Source organism: Protopterus annectens, chromosome 13.part0 (genome assembly GCF_019279795.1).
Source record: "Protopterus annectens isolate FY-2018-M chromosome 13.part0, PAN1.0, whole genome shotgun sequence".
Classification (NCBI taxonomy): Eukaryota; Metazoa; Chordata; order Ceratodontiformes; family Protopteridae; genus Protopterus; species Protopterus annectens.
Genome location: NC_056747.1, coordinates 1,128,801,684 through 1,128,821,547, shown reverse-complemented (window position 1 = coordinate 1,128,821,547; position 19,864 = coordinate 1,128,801,684). Strand labels below are relative to the sequence as shown.

The 19,864-nt window shown below is 39.6% G+C and overlaps 1 protein-coding gene across 5 annotated transcripts in view; it reads right to left on the bottom strand.

Moving 5' to 3' along the window:
• Positions 1-19,864, bottom strand: part of ADAM11 (ADAM metallopeptidase domain 11) — a 1,438,613-nt gene that overhangs the window by 187,616 nt on the left and 1,231,133 nt on the right. For all 5 annotated transcript variants that reach the window (XM_044055102.1, XM_044055103.1, XM_044055105.1 and 2 more), the window contains one exon: positions 12,174-12,288. In XM_044055102.1, coding sequence (XP_043911037.1) covers positions 12,174-12,288 — 115 coding nt within the window. The remainder of the gene's footprint in view (positions 1-12,173; positions 12,289-19,864) is intronic.

Genomic DNA, 19,864 nt, shown 5'->3' with positions numbered 1-19,864 from the left:
CGTCATTGGTAGGTTTGGACCAGTGCGGTCTGTCTCTGTCTTTATCCTTAAGTTTTTTCGGAAGATCTACTGTCGGATGGTTTACTGAAGCCATATCAGAATTCGAGGACTGTAAACAAAAATATCTAGCTACAATAAGGGCCCTACGATGTTTAGTTTGAACAAAGCACAAAAGCAACAGCGGGGGATGTTGTGGTCTGGGCCTAAGCAAGTGACGCAGTAAGAATGAAAGTCTCAGTGTGGTATTTGCTTTCCACGGGCAAGACAATTGTTAATTTTTTCTGACATCGGTTAGTGCAAGATAAAAGGATCCCCAAAGGGGTACTTAGCTTTAGAAGACTTCAGCTTCAATTCGGAAGATGAAACTCAGGTAGCGGCTGACTGGCACTCATGTGAACTGCTTCTGCTTCGGGCTCCGCGGTAAGAAAGACTGATATAATGGTGTCGGCTGCCTTACTTTATACTACTGATGACCTGACATCAGTCCTGAAGTAACAGCAACCGACGCAGAAATACTAAGCCTCTGGTATTCGGGCCGACTGAGGGCTACCCTGGCAGGGATAACCCAAATGTGATTACTGCAACAGTGAAACAAGAAAAACATGTGGACATTCTGTGAAAATCTGTACAGCGAGGAATGGTCACATTCATCTTAAGACTGAAGCTGGAAGCAAGTTCTAATACCTTGGTATTTAGAGATTATGCCAAGGCTAATCTACTAAAGCTGAGTGATGACCTGGCTAAGTTCAAAAGTCCCTTCCATCTTGACCACCGCATTGTTTATTCTGAATACTTTATTGCCAAATTTTTTTCTACACATAAATAGCTGCACAGATACTTCTGTTGCTCTGAGAGGTAAATACAACAAATTTAAAAATAAACCCATATGATGGGATCCTAATATAAACAGGCTCTATAATGAAAGAAAAAAATAATGGAATGCAAAGCTATATTTAACTCTCACAATACCTATAACACTAAACTTAACAAGTAACTTTGGACCCTGACAAAATCAACCAAAGCCAGATATGAGGTATCAATTGCCACTTAAATGAAGGATAACCACAAAGCGTTCTTTAACTGTGTCAGAAATCTCAGAAACAATGTCAAGCACTGTGCTGAGCTAATAGTAAAGGATATCACATACCTATACCCAGAGGTCATAGCCAATTTGCTATAAGAACAATTTAATTTAAGTTTCACCCAATCTGCCCTGCTATATTCCCAGATCTCACACCTGCATCTACTCTTCCTCTTCAAATCTCCCAATAACTAGTCCTCAAGGTGCTATCCAGTGCCAAAAACACTCCTTCTAAGGAGCCAGATTACAAACTGGATTACCTACTGAAAAGTCTGAAACATGACTTGTCAGACCACCTACAGATGTTATTCAGTATCAGCCTCCAAACAGGCTTCATGCCACATAAATGGAGGGCAGCAACAGTCATCCTCTTGCACAAAGGTGGAGCATCAACAGACTGGGGTAATTATAGAGCCATAAGCCCGACAAGCCTCATCTGTAAGGATCATTATGGGATTAATGAATAAGGAAATTGGTAACAAACAAACTCTCAACCCAAGCCAGTTCAGATTTGACAAGGATGGATCCTTCATACTTAACTTGGTCAACTTTTTGGAGAAGGTCGCAGAATCAATCATCATCTTCAACCCACTTTTCTCATTTTCTACATGGGGTTGGGATGCAGAGTCATCAGTTACTATCCCTCTCACCCTTGATTCAATGGCACTTCTCTTACCTTCTTTGATAATCATGCCTGACTGACACAGGTCTTCTCTCACACAGTCCATCCATCTCTTTGAGGGATGCCTTTGTTTCCTCCTGCCTTCTTCCCACCTGTCCCAGATCATCCTCACCAGACTGTTTTCTGCTTTCCCGCACAAGTGCCCACACCATAGCTCTATGTTCCCTTTGATTTGTCTCATCCATCAAGGGGCTACTTGGGCTTCTACTCTGATGTCCTCATTTTTTCAGCTGTCCCACAGTGTGCACTTCATCTCCATCACTACTAGCTCTCTCAACTGCTTTGCCTTCAGTGCTCAGGTTTATGTACCATACTGTAATGCTGCTTACTTTTCAGCATCTTTGGCATTCTTCTGTCATACACAACCCCTGCCATTCTGTGCTAGTTGTCTGCAGCCTCTCTGATTCTAGCTTTGACCTCCTTATTCAGATGTCCCTTTTTCTCAATGACCCCTCCAAGGTATGTGAAACTGTTAACTTGCTCCACTATTTTCCCATCAGCTTCTTCTGATTTCCCCATTTACTATCAATACAACTGTCTAATCTGTACTCAGTTTCATTCCCCTGTGCCTTCACTTTTGTATTTCACTCCTTTGCTGAAGTTCTTGTTCAGAGTCCGCCTGTAATGCCAATATCATCTGCATACAGAAACGTTGTTGACCTGTCCCCTCTAAACTGTTTGGTAATGTAGTCCATCCCCAGTATGAATAGCAGTGGACTCACAGCTGAACCCTGATGCACACATAATTCTACCAATGTTTCTGGGGCTTCATGCCACCACAGGACTGCCCAAATCAGATTTCATGCGACCTTGTGATATGCTTTCTCCAAGTCTAGGAATACCCATTTCGACTCTTTCTTCATCTCTAGCTTTTTCTCAACTATCTGTTACACTGCGAACATCTGGTCAGTTGTGCTGCATCCTGAGCTGAATCCAAACTGCTCATCTCCCATCTTCCTTTCTACTACTTTGTACTATGCTATGTTTTCATTTATCAATTACCCTCTTTTGAACATTCATGCAGTGTGACAGGAGTTTTATACCTCTACACTGTCCACATTACGAATGCCCCTTTTGTTCTTGGACACTGATACTAGTAGGCTTATTCACCAATCACCTGGGATAAGCCTTTCTCTCCATACTGGTACAAGTACCTTCAGGAGCCATTTTTCCCCTAACTCATCCAACATCTTCATCATATCTGCCGTGACCTCATCGGAGCCTACTGCTTTCCCTGTGTTCATTTTCTTTAGTGCTGTTCTTACTTCTTCTAGGGTGGGCTCCTCTTCTACTTTCATTGTGGGCTATGTATGGGGTAGTTCCAAAGCTGCATCTGATATCATGTGGACTGGTGAGCAGGTTGTTGCTGACATCCATTATGAAAGGTGTTTGTTGACTGAAGCTTTGGATGTGGACCACTCAGTACACCCTGCATATCTAGACCTTTCAAGGGTATCCAGCACCACCCTAAAGACAGGTATGAACTCTCCCAGCAACATGTAAGTCACTATGCAACTCAGTGGACAGCAAATTCACTCACAAACAGAATCCAAGAAAATCAGGATGAGTGGTTCTACCTCCTCCAAAAGACCTGTTACTAATGGTGTACACCAAGGTTCAGTACTTGGGGCACTCCTGTTTGGCATTTAATTTTTGGACATTAAAACTAATGTTAAGGGTTTATGGCTGGCCAGTTTTGCAGACTACTGTAAATTTGATGCCATCATAAACTCTCCAGAACATACCAAAATCCTCCAACAAGGCCTTTCCAAAAAAATAGCTGGTGTCAAAACCATGGACTAAAAGTATGTGGCAATAAATGTATAGTTGTATCCTTTCACAAGCTTGACTTCCCTTGTAACTATCACATTGACAGCACTCCTCTGAAAGTTGATCCAGTAGTCAGTGATCTAGGAGCTTAAATAGTATCCACTACTGTGAGGAAATCTTCATCTCACAGCTTATATCTAAAGATATGGCAGACAGGCCCAGGGATATAATCATTCCGCTATACTCATCTCTCATCTTTGAATATAATTACCCATTTGGAATGTATCTGTCCAAAAACTTGTCACAACTGGAGTGTCCTCAGCACCTTCTCACTAAAAATCAAGAGTCTGAATCACAAAAATCTATGCAGACCATCTCAAAGCCTTATCATTCTCTTCTTAGTATTATACAGGCTACTAAGATGCAACCTATGCCTCACACATACAGCCTCGTCATACCCTAACCTGTCAGACCTATTAGACATTCGCAAGTCCATTTGTAGAGTGAACACCCACACAAGGGATCTCAATCTGTTTTGCAAAATAAATGGAATGTGATGGAGTAATAAGTGTGTATCACACAGAATACCTGTTCTGTGAACAGTCATCCAGTCCACATAAAGTAAAGTACTTCTGTTGCTCTAGTCAAACATAATTCATATGAATGGATGAGAAACCACCACAAATTCATTCCTCATTTAACACCCAAGTTCCTCATGGATAAGGGCAATAAGTAAATGTCCCAACAAATCCTTGTTCTATCTGTCTCTGGGTTGTTCACATACGAAATATGAGCTAAAAATCTACCATGGCATTGTAAGGCTAGGCATCTTAAGATCCTCTCAGCTCAATAGCCTAGTAAGTACCTATGAACTTATGCCTCTCCCTTACTTACTGTCGCTCGCCAGGTCAGGATAAAACAAGTGAGCATGGTGGGTTCTAGTTCAAGCAGCTTTATTGTATGCAAACACATCATAAATAAAGTTAAGTAACTTTGACTTATAAACGGATTAGCTATCATGCACATAGATTTTAACACTGTGGCTGCACCTTCAAAATGGCACTGAAACTTAACACGTGCTTGGTATTTATATGCACATACAGACCTTGGAAATGCTTCTTAAAGGTACAACATACCTGTTATTCTACACTTACAAATGTCAACTCATCCCTTTTAACAAAACTGGAACAATATTATAATAAAATAGAAATATTTTAACCCACTTTCCAAGTAAAACCCATTATTACCTAGCACTTAGCCAAATAAACTGGTTGGAATTCCCCAACTGTCAAAACTTAAGTCAGCTTAAACTGGCCCAAAATACATTTCCTCAGCAAAACAAATGTCCAGCACTGCAGACAGTATTGCTATGGTACTCTCTATCTAGATTTCTCAGATCTAAGAATACACATCTTGCCAAGTCCAGAGATCAAACTATAAAGATGATGAAACAATCTATTCCTCATATGTATCCAAATAATGGAATACACCCCTGCAAAACCAAAGACAAATTATATCTACAATTCTTCTAAGCAAACCTTAAGACTCACCTCTTGGACTCCAAGCTATGCTTCTGCCACTCTCCTCCTAGCTAAACTTGGCTACAACTCTGTCCATCCGTCCTGTATATGTAGTCTCCTTTCGGTCTTCTTGCATATAAAACACTCAGTGCCAATGACTGCTTGAAAGTAGTGAAGATGATCCACAAGCCCACAAGTCATTAAACTGTTTTTTTATTAACCAAAAATAAGTAAATAAAACTAAGAACTTTGACAGATTAGATCCCATTAGCAGTTTTTTTACTAATGGGATAGAGTCTGTCATGTGACCTTTATTGGCAGGCTATTTCAATTGAAAAGATTGTTGTTGGCAATTTTCTGAAGAAGTCCTGTGGATATATGGGACAAAAGCATTTGGTTTTATTTATTTATTTTTGGTTAATAAAAAGCAGTTTAACGACTTGTGGGCTTGTGGATCACCTTTGCTATTTTCAAGCAGTCATTGACGCTGAGTGTTTTACTACCAGTTTATCTTCTCTTCTTGCATAATCTAAGTTTCTAGACTTTCAAAGATCCAATATCGTAGCCATGTCTAGAAATTCTTACCAAATAATCTGCTGTCTAGAAATAATCCCATACACATATTCTATTGCACCTGTCTATTAACACATATTTGATTGTACCTGTCTATTAACCTAATATAAGTTCTTAACATTATCATTGTTATGTATTAAAAGTGAAATGTAACTCTATGGAATATAATGAAATCTAGTATCTATATCTTTTCTGGGGTTTTTTTGTTGTTGTTTTTGTTTCTGTTTATATACTAAGTTTTGAATTTTAGTATGTGACTATTTAACATTTGCTGTTTTGTACTGTATGACATCTAATAAGATTTGTTAATTCTGGAGCCTTTTTCCCAGCAGCCTCTCATGGAAAGGTAGTGTACATACCAGTAAGTGGTGGGGGAAGTGTAGCTGTATTTGTATAGTACATATACGTTGGGTCAAATAAGCAGCTAACTGTCTAATGGTTAAAATGGTTATGCCAGGAAACAAAATGAGAAATAACTGTGATAGTTAAGCTTTTACAGCATTGCTATAAAAAATATGATACATACTGTAAAGAGTGCTGGAGGGTATCATTACGGATGTATAACTGTCAAGCTTTTCATATTATATCCACTGACCCTAAAATTCTAATAACATTCATAAAAATGGAAGAAGTGATGGTACAGACTATTAGCTCTCCCTCTGTGACCGGTTATGTGCTGTTCATATTCCATGTACTCAATATGATGGTAGCCATAGCCTGCTGTTCTTTGCCCTTTCCTTTATATAATACCAAGCAAATCATTTTCTGTGCTCCCATATAACTGTAAAATGAATTTGAACACTGACAGCACTTAGCATTTCAAATCCAAATGTACTGCACACACTGAAAGCTTTTTTAAAGATAGGAGCACACAAAGGAACTCATGACATGGTAACACACTGCATAGATGCCTCAACAAAGGACCGAGTACAACTGCATTGATTTTAGGCACTCATGCAACTCACACAGCATAGCCAGAAAAAGCAAGGTAAGTGTAACAGTTGGAAGACAGAGGAATGAGGTCCCCTGCAAAATTTAAAAAAATAAATTAGCCATCTTCTTACTTATGCAAAGTGTGTGTAGCGTCACACTCTCTGCAGGCACAATTCTGATGTTACATAACAAATAGTGGATGGTGCACTGCAGATGTGAAATCGATGTGTTAAACTTAAATGAGTAAAGCCTATTTCAGAATGCATGCCTGGAGATATGGCTCCAAAAACACCTGCCTTAATGCAACCTTGCATTCACTGCAGCTCACTAAATGCAATTCTTAAAACAGATCCTCAGATGCAGACAATAAACAGAAAGACAGTCTGTTGTGCAGGCCCTGGGGGCATTACACAGACTGAGTGTAGTTTTTGTATGCATATAAATTAAACCAAAGGGCTGATTTATAGGTTCATAGGTTGGTACTAGGCTATCTACCCTAGGGCCTATACAAGCCTAGCCATAACAATTCCCTGGCTATTTCTTCCCACAGTATTTACTTCCCTGGACCCTTGTCTACCAGGGTGACTGACGTGATCCTCGGGGTGAACTTCCAATCACCCATCCAATCATCAAGGTTCCTTTTGAAGAGGGCCTAGGAGGTGCTCTGCTTGACATGTATGGGCAGTCTATTCCAGAGTCTGGGGAGTCTCTGGGTCAGGAACCTGTCCCTCCAAGATGTTTTGTTCATTCTGATGAGAAGGTTTAGATCCCTGGAGCATGTGTCTCTGAGGGGATTGGGATTTCTTTAAGTGTAGCATGTCCAACAGCTCTGGGTTTGACATGGCCTTATATGTTAAGCAGAGATCACCTCTGAGTAGATGATATGCAACAGAGTATAGGTGGAGTTTTTTTTTAGACAAGAAGAAAATCCTATGATGCAAAAAACTCCCCTACCAGTCTCAGTAAGAAGCTGAGATCCCTCATAAAATCCTCCAAAGCTAGTTACAAAAATAAAATTGCCAAAGATTCCAAAGAAAATCACAAGGCATTCTATAGCTATGTCAAGAATCTAAATGGCAATGCTCAGATCTGCTCTGAGCTACAACAGAATGGCATTAAATATACTGATCCCAAGGATATTGCCAATATCCTGGCAGATCGATTCAGTGCAAACCTCACCCCCCTCTCACCCCCTAAAGGGCCCATCTCAATACCGAAAGATTACCAAATTCCAGTAATAATGGCCACACAGGTAAAAAATGCACTTTCCAAAGCTTAGAATACAGTATCCATGGGACCATATGACATCCCAGGCTGTGTACTACATGAACTACAAAATGAACTGGCACCTCACCTAAGTGTCATGTTTAATCATAGCCTCACCTCGGGCTTCATGCCCACTGAGTGGCACACAGCTACAGTTATCCCACTCTACAAGGGGGCTCCACCTTGTATCCCAGGAACTACCGCCCCCATCAGTCTGATGAGCCTGATCTGCAAGGCCACGGAATGTATTATCGTGGAACTTATAAACAAAGACATTGCAATCTTCAAACACATGGACCCCATGCAGTTTGGGTTCGCAAAGGGCCAATCTTGTCTCCTGAACCTGATTGACTTCTTCGAATCAGTCTCCAGAGCCATGGACAAGGGTAAGGTGGTCCACACAGCCTATATGGACCTCGCCAATGCCTTCGACACCATCCCCCACTCTGGAATCATAGATAAACTTACTAAGATGGGCATTAATCTCAATGTCACTTGATGGGTTACCAACTGGCTTACTGACAGAACCCACACTGTAAAAGTAGCTGACTCCAAATCCATCTCCAGACAAGTGACAAGTGGAGTACCTCAGGGTTCAGTCCTGGGACCGCTTTTGTTTGGCATCTACTTCTCTGAAGTATAGGCCAACACTAAGGGACTCTGGCTAACAAAGTTCGCAGATGACTGCAAACTGGGAGCCATTATTGAATCCCCAAATGATGTGGATATTCTACAAAAGGGCCTTAGAGAAACAGATGCTTGGTGCCAGAACCATGGGCTCAAGCTCAACGCCAAGAAATGTATAGTTATCCTCTTTGGGAAAAAACATGAATTACCAGATAGGTGGCAGTACACTAAACACCAAAAGTGTGATAAGAGACTTAGAAAAACAGGTGGACAGTAGTTTCACCTTCGATAACCACATCGTCACAACAGTCAGGAAATCCTTCTATGTGGCACACCTCATCACTAAGGGCTTTTCATCCAGAAAAAAGGAGGTCATTGTCCTACTGTACTCATCCCTCATTAGACCCATTATAGAATACAATGCCCCATTTGTTATGTACCTCTCAAGACATCTGCAATAACTAGAAAGGTCGCAGAAACACTTCACTAAAAGAATCACAGGCCTAAAGAAGATGCCCTATGCTGACTGACGAAAAAACTCCAGCTATACTCTGTCGCATACCGTCTACTCAGAGACGATCTCTGCTTAACTATGATTTAGATCTCAGGACCTCCTTGTTAGGGTTGTTGGTAATTTGATGTGAGGTGATGGTATTTCTCACAAATACAGATATTCCCCCATGGTTACCCAAGGGCCTGAAGACATAATAGGCACTAAACTGGAACAGTGGGAGTACGGTCACAGCACTGAAACCATGTCTAAGTAACTATATGATTACGAATGTGGTCATGCTGCAGGGGGACTCAAGTTCAGGCATCTTTCTATTTAGGTTTCTAAAACTGAGTAGTGTCACCATGATGTTGCCCAGATTAACTTGAGTTTGTTGTGCAGGAATATCCAGTAGGGGGAACTGCAGCACTATTGGGGCAGCAAAGATTTTAACCAGTATGTGGAAGCCCTGGTATTTGAGATATAAGATATCCCTGATGAAACAGAAAGCTTTATCTACCATCCTATCCCAGGCTGAGACATACTGGATCCTCTTAGAATGACAGTGACTACTTAGCCAATAGTTAAAGCCAATTAGATTGTCTTAGCAATTAGTATCTAGCCATCATTCTTGAAGAAGGCAAAATACTACTCAATAATAATGTCTTTCCTGCTTCTAACACATGCTTAGTAACTTCCATCATGACTCTCTGTATGACATTTTGGGTGCATCAACCCCAGTCATTCACTCCTGCATGGGCAGTCACAAGATCACATTCATATTTGACAGGTATTAGAGCCTTTAGTGCACTTGTGACATCAAAGATCTTGGCACCAGACAAACAGCTTATAGCCATCCTATTCTTGTCCAGGCTGGTGGTTTGGAGTCTGTATGCCTAACAGTAGAGTCACCTATGAGTAAAACATACCTCTGCGTAGAAGCAGACTGAGTGGATCTTATTGGCTTACGTCTGCTTTCCTGGTGACTCTTAGGTGAGCTGTATGGATTTCCATTATGTGTGCATGGAGAAGGAGTAGGCATTTCCTCAAGTGCTGGATTTTGGGATCCTGTTCTAGGGTGTGCTCTTGGAGGCTTTGGCACATTTTTCTTTATAGCCTCAGCATAATTTAAAGGTCCAGCGGTGCATTGTGACTGATTTGGTGTTGTGGATGCATTTTGTTTACCAACAGTACGTTGATACAAGAGATTTGCCTCCATGCTTTTTATTTAAATTACATCTCCCACAGGCTGTCAACTGGTAGAAGCAGTGAAGAGTCAGTAAGCATAAGGCAGTTGCTAAACTGACATAAAACATATAATGTTATCAGAATGGCCACACATGGCATGAGAGTGCCTGTTCAGCCATGTTGCCAAAAGTAGAAGAAAGCAGCTTATCCGGGTAATCAAGAGTTGGAGAGAGACTGTTAATTGACCCTGAAGGTTTATTTTTTATTAGTCTTCTGGGAAATGCGGTGTGATGTACAGCTGAGTGGCATAAAGCCCCCAGAACTGGTTGACTCAAACACTGCATATCTACTGGTAATATCAATCTGCTGTTATGAAAAATGGTTCTAGTGTTAATTTAGTGTGTTAGTGGCACATTGCATATCATGTCTAGTCCATTATTTAAAAAATGCTCCTACTCTAAATGACACATATTATTAGTATAGGCAATAAAGACATTGAAGGTTATGAATCATTTTACTTTCCATACACTGATATCTGTCTGAGAGTACCATAAGAGGTATTATATTTTTCCATTGTATCCCTAAACCCTCAATATTACAACAGTCCTTCTTCCTTGTGAGAGAAATCACTGCTTTCATAAAGATGGCAGAGCAGGAATTATTTGATTGTGTTAATTATTACTTGGATCTCTAGGAGCTCTTTGTTAGGGTTGTTATTCAACACTCTACTGAGTGTATATGCAAATCAGCCTAGTATGGGAATGAAGCTCTGCCCCCCCCCAGCACATTAATGCAAATTACCACCGAGATCCTCCATGCACACCTGTTGGAGCCTAGCGAGTCAAATCCTCCTGTTAAAGCCTAGCAAGTGAAATCCTTATATTGGAGCCTAGCGAGTGAAATCCTTCTGTTGGAGCCTGGTGAGTGAAATCCTTATATTGGAGCCTAGCAAGTGAAATCCTCCTGCTGGAGCCTGGCGAGTGAAATCCTTATATTGGAGCCTAGCAAGTGAAATCCTCCTGTTGGACCCTGGCAAGTGAAATCCTTATATTGGAGCCTAGCGAGTGAAATCCTCCTGTTGGAGCCTGGTAAGTGAAATCCTTATATTGGAGCCTAGCAAGTGAAATCCTCTTGCTGGAGCCTGGCGAGTGAAATCCTTATATTGGAGCCTAGCAATTGAAATCCTCCTGTTGGAGCCTGGCAAGTGAAGTGAAATCCTCCTGTTGGAGCCTGGCAAGTGAAATCGTTATATTGGAGCCTAGCGAGTGAAATCCTCCTGTTGGATCCTGGCGAGTGAATATTGGAGCCTAGCGAGTGAAATCCTCCTGTTGGAGCCTGGCAAGTGAAGTGAAATCCTCCTGTTGGAGCCTGGCAAGTGAAATCCTTATATTGGAGCCTAGTGAGTGAAATCCTCCTGTTGGAGCCTGGCGAGTGAAATCCTTATATTGGAGCCTAGCAAGTGAAATCCTCCTGTTGGAGCCTGGCAAGTGAAATTCTTATATTGGAGCCTAGCGAGTGAAATCTTCCTGTTGGAGCCTGGCGAGTGAAGTGAAATCCTCCTGTTGGAGCTTGGCAAGTGAAGTGAAATCCTCCTGTTGGAGCCTGGCGAGTGAAATCCTCATGCTGGAGTCTAGCTAGTGAAATCCTCATCATTCATCACCCTCCTTGACCGGATCCCCAGTGTCCAAGGCATTGCACGAACCTGAGTTGAATGTAGTAAAGATGTCCACCCTGCCCTTGTACCAAAAGGCTGGCATATTAGCATTCTATTTTTGATACAACAAACTACTTTTGATCCTGTCTGATATCAAAACAAAATATAATGACAACAAATCTTTTTTCTTTTAAATGACATATTTAAAATACATCTACAGTTAAAGATATAAATCTCTCAAAATTAATCAGGGGCTTCATTTTTTAAAATCTATTTGTCTGTGGCCAGGTTGCAAAATGATATTAGTGAGAATATTAATATTAGGTTCTCTAAGTGCTGAAAAGCAGTACTGTTATAAGATAAAGATAAGACATAAATGACAGACAAACCCTTGTAGTTCTCTGTTTCATCTGTTGGAGAAGGACTAGGAACCGGGTCATAAACACTGCAGTCTTTCCCTGTCCAGTCACGGTCACAGATACATTGAGCACCATTACTACATACCTAAAGGCAAAAGAATATCTGTTTTAATTGATTTTGCTCAAATGAAACCTCAAGGAACATAAAATGCACAAGAGGGACACATATGCGCACATATAAAAGAATGACAAAAACCACAATCAACTTATAGCAAAGACACCAATTTAGAAACAGGGAATACTAAAACAGGCAAAGACTCAATAGTTCATCCTTTTCCATCCAGAAATGTTGGAATTTATATCCTTCAAGAAGTTTTAGAGTGGCTGCAGCTCATTTCGTTTATTGTTTATAAAGATCATAAACAAAAGACTGAAAGTCTAATTGAAATAATTCATTACATGTTTCTGTAACAGGAAAATGTTAGGAAATTGTATTATGGCAAACCAGGAGTCCCATACAAAGTACAAAGTCTCCTTTTTCTGTTGACACTAATTCTGAATCATTCTAAACCCTCAGTTATCTCCACTGCACAAAGAGGCACTATGGCTATATCTGTCGGTCAGTGTTCCATATACCAGGCTGTCATTTGCTATGCAATGATAGCTGCTCCAACATAGTACTGCATCCACACTATAATATTGAACTGTGGGTACAACTGGAAATAATTTGTGGGAATTCCTGATCTAAATTGCATTTCAAGCTGTGGCTGACCTCTCCTACCTTCACTGTAGGTAATCAGTCAGCTTGAGACACAAGCAGTTCTAAAGGCCTGTGAAACCCGATAGACAACAGCTACAGGTTAACAAGCAGAAAAGCTCTGATAATTAAATGTCAGTTCAATGACCCTCAACATCTGCACATTAATATAACACACCAATCCCCGCCCATGCAGAAGCAACACCATGCTTCCATGGATTCAGACGTTCTACCGTGTTGGCTTATTTTAAATGGGATACTTAATCTAAACTGCTACAATAATAAAGAGGAACCACTGTAACTAGCCAGAGGAGGGTGTACAAGCGTTGTGCTAAAAAGCATGGGGGGGGGTTGGTAAGGATTATTATCAATTATATTGCACTATGATGTCTACTAGGGTATGTAAACATAGTTTTTTAGACATATTTTTGCAATCCTGACCAATCTTCTTTGGCAGGTACTGGGTTGAAGACCAATAGAAAAATTTAAGAATGCACGGAAAGAAACAAGTCATGTCCATGTTAGGCTGCATATACCCTGTATACTGCCATACCAAACAGACAAACAGGTAGATAAACGTAGAGGGTAAAGAGGTCCTAACCTACGAAAATACTGCTTTTTATACCACTTTCTTCATACTCTACTCCCTGTTTTCAACTCAGTCTTTTTGTCATGCATTACCATATATGGTCATTAAGTCATCATACCATCTGACATTTATCCCCAAAGCCACCCCCCTACAGTATTCAGCAGGTAACGGGGTTACTCATTGTTATCCTGCACTTCTGACATAACTGCAGTGGCCAGCAGTATTGAGCAGTCTATAGTGTTCTGTATCGCACGACTAATAATATATTTATTTTAGCTCATCGCTGTTTTTTCAGTATTCTAAACCATGAAAATAGCAGAGTGCAGTTGTTAAACCAATGTGTCATGTAGTTAAATATAAAAATTTGAGATTTTCCCACTGTAAGTATGCTTGCTTCCTGGAATTCTAATCATTGGTGTGTGATACATTTTCATGGCAAAGTACACACCAGAGTAAGAAGGTATTACAGTTCCTGATGGCATGGAAGAATGGCATCTGCCAAAGCGCCTAGTGAGATGGGATTGGTTAATGGCTCACATGTCAGAGCTCTTGAATAAAAGATGAGGGAATGGGATTCAGATTGCTGACTTGCCTTCCTTAAGAAGAAGAACTAGGCATTGCAACAAGAAACTCCAGTAGCAGCTGGAGAAGCTGTCTGCAGGTCTTACAGTCTTATAGTGATCGTTAACACAGCATATCATGTCAGTTGGAGGTGATGCAGGGAATAACATGCACACATGCCCTGTATTTGGGCACAAGTATGGGAGGAGAAGGGGGGTAGGTGAACTTGCATTACCCCAGTCCCTACAGTATGGTGATGTCACTTCACACCACTTTATGCCTCTTACCCCTAGAGGAGTCCCAAAGGGAGCAGTGAAGAGCAGAATTCACCAGAGTTCAACAGTTTGGTGGATGGGTTACTACAAAAGAAAACATGCTCCAAATAAAAAAAGAAAACATGATGACATAATCTCAGAATAAGAAAAGTATGACCTGCATGAATGTCAGAAAACAACATGTATACTCTCCCCTTTTAGGTGCTTGAAAGAATTGATATGTTTGTATAATACTGGAAATAACTGAAAACAACTGGAAGAAACTGAAATGAGACTTTATCTGTTAATTACCCAGAACTGTGCTGAACAGGTGATGTCAGAAAACAACATGTATACTCTCCCCTTTTAGGTGCTTGAAAGAATTGATATGTTTGTATAATACTGGAAATAACTGAAAACAACTGGAAGAAACTGAAATGAGACTGGAATGAATGTCTTTATCTGTTAATTACCCAGAACTGTGCTGAACAGGTGCCAGTCTCTCCTTTATGGGCCAAATCTTCTTTTACTTTTCAGAATAAAGTCTGCACACACTATAGTTCAGTTAAGAATGCTTTATTATGTACAGTGAAGGTAGATGTCAGAAATATCCAAATATTGTTTTCAGTAACAGTACTGATAAATGCAACAGTCCTCTGCACTGATATTCATATTGCTTAGATAAACTGTAACAGCCCTCTGCATTCATATGCTTCGTATTCCTTTCCTCCTGAATAGTATAATTAATATGCTGGAAAGTTGGATATTTTTCCTGACTTCTGCACTCATACCTGGGGGTCTGTACTGCCTTCTGAGGACTGCAGTGCCATGACATTCTGCCTATCAGTCCAAATGAACTAACTTAACTAACTGTACCCAAAGTATTTCCTAATAATACCAGAACCCTGTAAGTTTCTACTCACCTCTATAACCTGGTCCCCAAGCCTTGTAGTATACAAACAAAATGTGCTTGTACTCGGTGTACTCCACATTCTGTTCTTATCAATATTCTTAACTGACGATTACTTTCACTGGTTGAAAGTGCATTTACTGAAACTGTATACACGCTGTAAAGCCTGCTTTAGTTTGGCTGCATTTCTAGAATTATGCAAAGAGAATACTGTATTTTTGCACATTTAAATGATACCTGATCTAACATTGCTCTATGAGGGGTCCCTTACAGTGGGTATACAGCTGTGGATATACCCTCTTGCTGTCTTCATCTGAGCTATTATTTTCCTTAGCTCCCTTGCTAGGGGTACACGGGTGGGCGAAATTCTGAAGACTGTAATTGCTATGTCTTGGACTGCAGATAGTGAGAATGAAGGTAAATTACATCTTCATTCTGATAATGTTGTGTTATCTTGGAGTAGTCCCTTTCCTTTGAAGTAGAGCCTTCTCAGAACTAGTATTTCAAAGCAGCAGTGGTGTTGGGGTAGATTCTGCCATGTGGGGGTATGAAAATGCTTTGAAAGGTGTAACAAATTTCAAAATTGCTGTTTTTTTTTTTTTGCATCATAGTTTTTTTTTTTTTGAAATGTCAGGATACACATTGTCAAGTCTGACACAGAATGGAATGATTATGTGCACCTCCTTCCAATGTTCAGATGTAAAGCATATGAGCCAGTGAGAGACTTCCTGGATGAAAAAGCCTGGATATAGTGACATCTTGTAAAAGCCATTGCACTGTAATGCTGCTAATTTGCTCTCAAAGTAAATGATGCTTGTGTGTGTGCATGTGTGCGTGTGTGTCTCCTCACAAATCAGATTGATTTAATTGGATGTTCAGACCTTCACAACAGTTACATTGGAGTCAGATGAGTTTGACCAGTTTACTTCAAAGGACCTCCTAATATGATAAATAACTGAGGATTACAGTCAATGAATAAAGGCAGTGTTAGAGTTTAGTCATTCTTACTGTCTAGACAATACAGTCAAATAAATACCCTGATTTTTGCCTTACATTTATGCCCTATCTTTTTTTTTTTAATTTGTTAACCACGTAAACCCAAGAGCACTGTCTGGTTAAGTGACTTGCTCAGAGTCACGTGGAGACAAAAGAATACCTTTGACTATAGGAACAAGCTCATTTACAATTTACAGCCTTAATCCTCGATACTAACTGCCACACCTTCACAAATATCTGCATTTTCTAATAAATCACTGAAGATTATAGTTAGCAAATAATGTCAGTCATTGCAATTTCATAGTTCTTGTTCAGAAAATAATGCATGTGAATACAAAACCTGTGATTCTGTTAACCTTTTAAGTGAATTGGAGTACTTTGTCTCTTACCTGTCTCAGATTTTTCAGAATATCTCTGATTGTATCTTATATTTATGTCCTGTCCCTAATTAATTTTTTTTTTTTGGTAAATTACTAGGATTACAGTCGGACAGTAATCCCAGTCATTAGAGTTTTGTAGTTCATAGAGTTCAGAAAATGCAAGACCTTGCAACACCTGTTGTCCTGTTAACTTTTTAAGTGAATTAGAGTTGCCTGACAGTTAAGGCTCTGAACTGTTAATGAACTGCTTCCTGTAGTCAAAGGTATAGGGTTTGAATCCTTCTTTGTCCATTTGTCTACTCTGTGACTTTAGGAAAGTCACTCAGACACAGCTCCTGAAAAGGGATACTTTGTCCAGCGTATTCACCTGTACAACAGTGATAAAAGGAAAAAAATATCTAAAATGTGTCCCTTTTTGGACTTTTGCCTCCTGACTCATTATTTTTGACTTTATCCAAAATTTTTGAGCAAAGAAATTGAGAAGTATTTGGTCTGCTCCTTGTAAAAACTGTGCCTTTCTGGCAAATTGTTGGGGACTGTAGTCACTAAATAATGACAGGCTTGTGAGTTTCAAACTTTTGTATCCTTCTGTAATGCTTGCTAATGCAAAGCTTGCTCTTCTAGCAACTTTCATAATATTTAAGATAAATATTTGAAGTATGTTCCTTATTTATGTGTCTTTGTTTCGGATCTTGGGCTAAGAAGTTGAGAGGACATAGGGGAGTTTGCAATGGGTTACACTGCATTGTTCTAATACCAACAAGCTGATAATTTCTGGGCCAATATTTATGAATTTATTAATTCACTTGATCTCAGGGAGATATATATATATATATATATATATATATATATATATATATATATAAGGTGTTCTGTCATATAGAAATGGCAGCAATTGAAGGTTTGTGTGTGTGTGTGTGTGTGTGTGTGTGTGTGTGTGTGTGTGTGTGTGTGTGTTACATAAAAACAGACTAGGCAAATGAGCACAGGGATCATAAGAAGTCAAGTCATATACACCTTTAAGTGAACAAACCTAGAAGTTCTTACCATGTTTTAGAAGAACTTAATAGTGCTCACCCCCCAAATCAAGCAGGGATGTACATAATAACCCTGGTATAAATTTGTGTCGACCTAACCAGTCACCAAGACTAGCCTTAAAGGTAGCTAAAGTTGCAGTTTGTTTGACCCTAACTCATAGGCTATGAATATGCTGTGTTAGGAACCTATCTCTCCTGCAAGTCTTGTTTATTTGTTGGTCTGGATTCAAGTCCTTAGTGCAGATAATTCTAGAGCTGCTAGTTTTATGAAGGAACAGAAGATCAAATGTGACAGTGTCTTTTACGGCTCAAAAACAGAACACAGGCCACCTCATAGCAACCTGTAGGCTACTGAGTAAAAGGAGAGACATGATAATCTGTCAGGGTAGTCGAAGGATGTAAGACATTTAATTTTCTTGCTTAGAAATGTTTTTTTTCTAGTTGAGGAATATGTTTGAATTTGTGCGTACCAAAGGGTGCACTGTATTCAATAGTGGGCCTGGTAAGGGAAGAGTACTGTAGCAGGATTTCTTTCGATATTGATTATATTCCCTTGTAAATTATATGGCCAAATAGAAGGATTTCCTGAGTGTCTGGAAACACAATAATTGAATGATGGAAATGAATCCACATAAGCACCTCGGTATCTTATGACTGTATCTGCCTGAAAAGGAGTATTGTTTACAATATATGAGATGCGAGCAGCCTTACTTCCAAATGCTACAGCGCTGCACTTTTATTTTCATTTAGTTTGAGACAGTTTTTGATATACCATGTATGTGCATATTCCAGCCCTTGCTGGGGCTGTTTTGTATCAGTGGATAAGTGGATAACAATGCCTGATTTGTAGTCTGTATGTATAAATACTTGTGTGCATTTATAAGTACTCATTGCTTACATCCCAGAGTAGTGATGGAATAAAGGAAGAAATCAGTTGTAGTAAATGTACATCATTATTTGATCCACGTTCTTGGCTATGATACTTGGTTTCCTTGTTTTGCCGACTGCTGGCAGTGGGTTTATTATCTGGCTGTGAATAAACTAGACACCACGAAATTTAGAAGTTTAATGCTAATATTTTAACCACAACTATATTTTGCAGGCACATGTACAAAGTGTATAGGGTTGGGCTAAAACAGTCTGTCTGGTACTTAGTGCATTTTACTTAGGCTATAAGCTCTTAATGAGCTACTTTCTGTAGTGCAGGGTTTGATTCCCCCGGTCTTTGTCTAATGTGTGAATCTAATCAAGTCACTTCATGAGATTTGGGCTCCTGGGCTGCCCATGAAAAGGGGCATTTGTGTCCAGACAGCTATCCCAGGCTGTTAGCAAATATGTTACACATTTGTCTTTTGAACCTCTGCACGCTTCACATGGCCAATAATTAGTGCTTCACTGTTATTTGATTAGGAATCTCAGCAAAACATTTGCAATTTAACAAGCTGCCAGATGCACTTTCAGTCTGTTTTAAATGTGAGAATATTTTGTTTTGCCTAGTAAATGGCTGTCAGTCGTCTTACTGTAAAATTCTTAATAAAAGTTTTAAATTAAATCTAAATCTCTGTGATCACTGTGAATGTAAAGAAGAAAATAGTCTGTAGGTCGACAGCTTTGAAGTGTTTTATGGCCAAGCAATGGGATACTGGCACGGCTGCAGGGGGATTAACAGAGCTGTAAAATAAACAAACATTCATACAACTGGCTATCAATTTTACCATATGAAATACTTACTCCATTGATGGATACTTCCTGGTACGTGCCACTAGTTTTCTACACTATAGGTCCCCCACCTTTATCAGGTTTCATTACTCTGATACTTCTATCATTACAAACCTGATTTAATAACTGTGATTCTTCCCTATTTAAATTATAACTCATTTTTGTATTTCTGTTGTTGGTCATCACCTTTCTAATATCAACGTCACACAGTTTTTCAAACAAAGAAATCTGCAAATTCAAAGTGGGGATTAAAAAATAGACTGATGGAAATGCTCTTTATCTAGGGGTTGAGTATTTTTAAACCAAAAATTCACATTTAATTTTCTTGTGTACAGTTTTAGATCTATAAAGAGGTTGGCCCCATTAGCTCTCCAGGGACAAAATTAAGTCCTTTTTCAAATAAATTAGCATGCCTTTTCTCAAAAGTAACATTACTATAATTGTAAATCAAAAAATCATTAATTTCATTATACATGATATCAAGACCAATTATCTCTTGTACTGATGTCTAACACAGT